The sequence below is a fragment of the Myotis davidii genome, unplaced genomic scaffold (assembly GCF_000327345.1).
Source record: "Myotis davidii unplaced genomic scaffold, ASM32734v1 scaffold1870, whole genome shotgun sequence".
NCBI classification, from domain to species: domain Eukaryota; kingdom Metazoa; phylum Chordata; class Mammalia; order Chiroptera; family Vespertilionidae; genus Myotis; species Myotis davidii.
In genome coordinates this window covers 1,811-8,610 of record NW_006282087.1, presented here as the reverse complement: position 1 = coordinate 8,610, position 6,800 = coordinate 1,811, and the positions used below count along the sequence as shown (strand labels likewise).

At 37.5% G+C, this 6,800-nt stretch overlaps 1 protein-coding gene across 1 annotated transcript in view; it reads left to right on the top strand.

Annotated features, from left to right (window-relative positions):
• The window catches only part of LOC102770313 (guanylate-binding protein 6-like), a 28,506-nt gene extending 27,616 nt beyond the window's left edge, over positions 1-890 (top strand). The window contains 1 exon segment of the mRNA XM_015565318.1: positions 473-890. Within this exon segment, the coding sequence (XP_015420804.1) occupies positions 473-682 (210 nt within the window). The 3' untranslated portion in view covers positions 683-890.
• Positions 891-6,800: the final 5,910 nt, after the last annotated feature.

Genomic DNA, 6,800 nt, shown 5'->3' with positions numbered 1-6,800 from the left:
GCACCTCAGAATTTGACTTCAGCACTGCGCCTCCTCTGAGTGTCCGTATGCGTTACTCTTTCCTCCTAGTTGTAGGACTTCCACTCAGCCAGCGTTCCTGTGGGTCTGGATGATGTCCGTTCCGTCTTTTAGTTTCACTTTTGAAGTGGTTGTTCCAGGCAGCAAACTCCGGCGTTAACCTATGCCGCCATCTTGGTTCTCCCAAATTTAAAATGTTTTATTTCTCTTCTCATTTTTTTTTTTTTTAGGTTCAAGAATATATGCTTAGAGAAGGATTTAAAAATAAATCTGAACTGATGAATGCAGAGATCAGTCATTTGAGAAATAAGATTGATACTGCTCAAAAGGATAATACTTCCTGGATTGAAAAAGCCATAGGTGTCTTGTCAATTGTGTAATTAACCTATGCCGCCATCTTGGTTCTCCGGAATTTAAAATGTTTTATTTCTCTTCTCATTTTTTTTTTTTTTAGGTTCAAGAAGATATGCTTAGAGAAGGATTTAAAAATAAATCTGAACTGATGAATGCAGAGATCAGTCATTTGAGAAATAAGATTGATACTGCTCAAAAGGATAATACTTCCTGGATTGAAAAAGCCATAGGTGTCTTGTCAATATTGTGTAATACTGGTAAAGCTGTTAGTGATATTTTGAGAGGCATAAGTTTGTTAAAAAAGAAATAATTTTCCTTCCAAAAAAATTATAGAATGTGGATATATGCTATGGCTTGTTTTTAGTGTGTATTCTTTTCAAGTTTTTTCACCCAATGAAACAAAAAAAGGTGCTTACTAAAGAATGTCAATGCCTATCCCTCATTAAATAGAATTAATGCTCCTATGCTTTGTTATAGCGTTTACTCTTTGAAATATGCATGTTTAAATAAATGTACTTACAAACAATTCATTGACTTATTACTTTTAATGACAAAAGCTTAGAAACTACTAAAATATTCATCGATATAAATTGGTAATATAATTTAACATGTGCACATGCTGAAATATTATGCAACCAGTAAAGAGAGAATTCAGCTCTATTTTTATAAATATACAACAATGTTGAAAATACATTGTAAAGTGAAAAAAGGAGGAACACAAGAAGTGTATAATGTGTATACTGGAAAAAAATGTAATTACTGTTTGCAATCATACATATGTGTACACACTGAATACCTATGGAAGCCCTCAAAAAATATCAGTTCCTACTCTGGAGTTGGTGGGATCACGGTAAGCATGTCACTTGCTTTTCATTATATACTCTCTCTTCTAAATACTGTAAAAAAAATCCTACATAATAAAGAGGTAATATGCAAATTTACCATCATGTAATTGCACAAGATGGCCACCCCCGTGTGGTTACAAGATGGCCGCCACAAGATGGCCAGCAGAAGAGGGCAGTTGTGGGCAATCAGGAAAGCAGGAGAGGGCGGTTGGGGACAATGAGGCCAGCAGGTGAGGGCAGTTGGGGGTGAACAAGCCCTCAGGAGAGGGCAGTTAGGGACAACCTGGCCTCCAGGGGAGAGCAATTGGGGGCAACCTTGCCTTTAGGGGAGGGCAGGTGGGGGCAAACTGGCCTCCAGGAGAGAGCAATTTGGGGTAACCAGGTCTGTAGGGGAGGGCAGTTGAAGGGGGAAGGCCTGCAGGGGACTGCAGTTGGCGGCAACCAGGCTGGCTGGGGAGTAGTTAGGCATTGATCATGCTGGAAGGGGAGTGGTTAGGGGGTGATAAGGCAGGCAGGCAGGTGAGCAAGTGGTTGGGAACCAGCAGTTCTGGATTGTGAAAGAGATGTTTAAACCAGCAGTTGGATATCCCTCAAGGAGTCCCAGATTGGAAATTATGCTGGCTAGGCTGAGGGACAACCCCCTTCTTTTCCCAATGCACGAATTTCATGCTCCAGGCCTCTAATCATTAATAAATAAATAACAAAGAAAATGTAAAGTGTAACACTGATAATGACAATAACAAGAAAATGTAAAAACTGGCTATTATTAGATCATGAAAGTTCTCACCGCTTCTAGAAATGACACAAGCCTGCAAAATTAGAGGTTTCAGCTTAAATCAAAGTATACAAAGTATAACATTTGCATCCTCATCTGATTTCCTTATAGGACTGGTTCTCAATCCATTGGATTTACTTCAAAACTAAGACATACACTTTCCTGTCTCACTTGGAAATCTCAGCTAGAGTAACTTCTAATTCCTATTCTGCATTCCACTTCTAAGCTGTTAGAAGCAAATTACCAAACATAAGAACATGCATTGGTGAGAGAGATTTTATATCCTTAAAAGTTCAGTGGTGGCCTCTATGCTATAAGGAAGGGTAAAGAGACATGTACTACTGCACACCTGGATGGCCCGGTGGAGTTGGGGATGGTAAACCTTGTCACATGGAGGCCAGGTTTTGGCACTTAAATGCCATCAGTATCATGGTTTGCTTTAGCTCAAGCTGCTATAAAAAGGTACCATTTTTGTGTGTCTTAGAAAGCAAATATTTATTTCTTCTAGTTCTGGAGGCTGTTAGTTTGAGATCAGTGTGCCAACATTGGGGGTTCTTGGTCAGAATTCTCTCCTTGATTTGGAGAGGGCTGCCCTCTTATTGTGTCTTCACATGGTGGAAAGGGTTGGGAGGAGCTCTCATGATTTTTGTAATAAGGGTAGTTAAACAATAGTGCAAGAGAGAGAGTGTGTAACTTAGTGAAATATAATTGTCAACCTAAATGTATGTGAGAAAAAAATAACTTTTAAAAATAGGTACAAAATTTATATTTGGTAGAGAGTTTTTCTTGAAAAAGTCTGAAAATGTTCTAAGTATTTTACTTTAGTCAAAAACAAAGATAGCCTAAATATAATGTCTGCACTATGAAAGGGAATGAGATCCAAAAATGTAATAGATTTGTGAGACAATAAATATTGACTGTGTAAAAATCATAGTAATATACTCTGGAATTAGAAAAGAGCAGATAAAATCAACATAAAATAATTCACAAAGAATCTAGACATAGATCAAGTATTAGAAGGTTCTTGTATTATTTTCAGGAGATTAAGGCAAGTAATTTTGGATTTCATGATTTAAGTCTAAATATTGCCATTTATAATGTAATCAGTTAAAGAACAGAGAAAGTTTTCTATTTCTATAGTAGGAGACTTAGAAATGATTTTCATATATCTAAGTAAGTAATAAAAAAAGAGGTAAAATTTCAAGTAAAGTTAGAAAATATTTTGAAGCCATGATGATCACTTTAGCCTAATGTATGAATGTAGTACCCTACACCCAACAATAGTAGAATATGCTTTATTGTAAGGCACACTAAGAAACAGCACATGAATTTTACCTGTACCAAACCACAAAGCAGGATTAGTTGTCTTATGTCAGATTCTCTAGAAGCAGAGCCTTGGTGATGGGTTGTGTTCATGTGATTTATTGAGGGCGTGCTTTCAATAGAAGGGAAGCGGGAGGGGGCAAGAAAATAGAAATGAAAGGAGGCTATGGTAGCAGGGAACAAATGGCTTCAAGCTGATCCACTGGGATCTCTGTAGCACAAACAGCATGAGAGCTTGTCCCTCCTTGAAGCAAAGTGCTAGACATTTGTACCCCATCAGGCATTGTGTGTGGGCCATCCATCTTGAGCAGAGCAGCTACCATGCTGTTAAGGGAAATTCTGCAAAGGAAAGAGCAGCTGTGAGTTTTAGCAATGAATATCCACAGCAATAGCAGGATGGATGCAAGGCCTTGTAAGATGATCAAACAGAGGCACTAACAGCGAACAGCACCAGTGTAAAGATTCATATTTGCAGGCCTACTACGTGCCAAGGTCTATGTATGACACACTTACCACCACTGGTGGGGTCCCTGTCATCTTGGCAGCGTATTACTTAGATGTTGAATTCCTTTTCAGAAACTTATTTTTCAGACCTCTGTAGGTATAGTCTACTGCTGGATGAATTCCCTAGAAAGCAAATTCTGTGACTGAAATTGTTATGTAAAATTTTTACTAGGGAACACTACTGGAAAGAGCACTTATGTTATGAAAAGATGTGGAAGGAAATGGGACTGGGAAGGAAGGGAAGTTTATCTAGAGTCTTAAAAATTGCTTTACCCATTTCAACAGAGAACTCTGGTCTTCAGTAGTTCTTCTCTTTCCCCCAGTTTTTAAGAGATCGGTCATGGAATGATGAACACCCTAAGAAGTGTCAAAACTTTGGGCAAAGTGACTATTTATGTAGGGAGCGGCTATAGCAGTGAGGGCGAACCAAGACATGCATGTCAGAGGTGACATGCGAACTCATTTTTTTGGTTGTAAATGTAAATGGTCAAATGCTCAAGTCAAAAGACATAGAATGACTGAGTAGATAAGAAACCATGATCTATATATATGCTGTCTACAAGAGTCCCACCTCAGAACTAAAGATATACACAGACTGAGAGTGAAGGGATGAAAAAATATATTCCATGCAAATGGAAAGGAAAAGAAGACTGGAGTAGCAATACTCATGTCAGACAAAATAGACTTCAAAACAATGGCTATAACAAGAGACAAAGAAGGCCACGTCATAATACTAAAAGGAAAGATTCAACAAGAAAATATAACTTTTGTAAACATATATGCATCCAATATAGAAGCACCCAAGTACATTAAAAAAAAAAAACACAACTCCTGATGGACTATAAGGGAGATATTGACAGAAATACAATCCTAGTGGGGGATTAACACCCCACTGACAATACTGGATACATCTTACAGACAAAAATCAACAAGGAGGCAGAGACCTTAAAAGTCACACTAGATCAGATGGATCTAACTGATATTTATAAGACATTGCACCCCAAATCACCACAATATACATTCTTCTCAAGTGTACATGGAACATTCTCAAAGATAGACCATATATTAGGGCACAAAAAAAGTTGATAAAAATTCAAGAAGATTGATAAACTACCAGCATCTGCTCAGATCACAATGGCATAAAGTTAGAAATCAACTACAATAAAAAAAACCTCAAAAACACTCAAATACATGAAGACTAAATAGCATTTTACTAAACAATGAATGGATTGCTAACGAGATCAAACAAGAAATTAAAAACGTCCTGGAAACAAATGAAAATGAACACACAACCACCCAAAACATATGGGACACAGCAAATGCAGTCCCAAGAGGGAAGTTCATAATATTACCAGTCTACCTCAAGCTACAAGAAAAAGCACTAATGAACTATCTAATTCTACAACTATATGAATTCAAAAGAGAAGAAAAAGAAAAGCCCAGAGGAAATAGAAGGAAGGAAAGAATAATGATCAGAATGGAAATAAATTACATAGAGAAAAATACAGTAAAATACAATCAATAAATCCTAGAGGTGGTTCTTTGGAAAGATTACAAGACTGATGAACCCCTACCCAGACTCATCAAGAAACACAGAGTGAGGAACCAAATAAATAAAATTGAAAATGAAATAGGCAATATAACTATAGTACCACACAAATACAAAAGATGTTAAGCAAATACTATGAACAACTATATGCCAACGAACTGGACAAGCTGAGTGAAATGGACAAATTCCTAGAAACATACAGTCTTCCAAAATTCTTTCTTTTTTTAAAAAAATATATTTTTATTAATTTTTTATAGAGAGGAAGGAAGAGGGTTAGAGAGTTAGAAACATCAATGAAATAGAAACATTGATCAGCTGCCTCCTGCACAAACAATGCACACACCCTTGACTGGAATCAAACCTGGGACCCTTCAGTCCGCAGGCCGATGCTCTATCCACTGAGCCAAACCGGTTAGGGCCCAAAATTCTTTCTGAATCGATCAGGAAGAATCAGGAATCCTGACTAGGTCAATAAAAACTGATGAAATTGAAGCAATAATTAAACATGTTCCAGCAAACAAAAGTCCTGCACTGGATGGATTTGCAGGTGAATCTTACCAAATATTCAAAGAAGTAACACCCATCCCCCTCAAACTACAGTGGGCCTTCACTTACGAGTGTCCTGACTAACGAGTTTTTTGAGATACCAAAAAACTGTCTCTCAGCCGATTTTTTTGCATTGAGTAGATAGAGTAATTTGAGTTAACTAGCTCCTTACCGAGCTCAGTCTCGGAACAAATTAAACTCGTAAGTCAAGGCCCCACTGTATTCCAAAGATTTCAAGAGGAAGGAATACTTCTAAACTCTTTTTAGGAAGTCAGCATTATCCCAATTACAAAACCAGATAAAGACACTACATAGAAAGAGAATTACAGGACAATATCCCTGATGGACACTGATGCTAAAACCCTCAACAAATTATTAGCAAATAGGATCCAGCAATATATTAAAAAGAGTATATGTCATGATCAATTGGGATTTTTTCTGAGGACGCAAGGCTGGCACAATATTTGCAAATCAATAACTGTGATACATCACATAAACACATTGAAAGATAAAAACCACATGATCATATCAATAGATTCAGAAAAAAAAAACATTCAACAAAATCCAGCACCCCTTTTTTTTTCTTTATTGACTGAGGTTTTACTATGTGTCCTTATCCCCCCATTGCCACGTCCACGCACCACTCATACCCTCACTCACCTGTTGCCTGTGTCCATTGGTTAGGCTTATATGCATGCATACAGTCCTTTAATTGATCGCTTCCTCTTACACCCACCCTCCCCTACCTTCCCTTTGAAGTTTGATGGTCTGATTGATGCTTCTCTGTTTATGAATCTGCTTTGTTCATCAGTTTATGTTGTTCATTATATTCCACAAATGAGTGAGATCATGTGATATTAATCTTTCTCTGATGGGCTTATTTGCT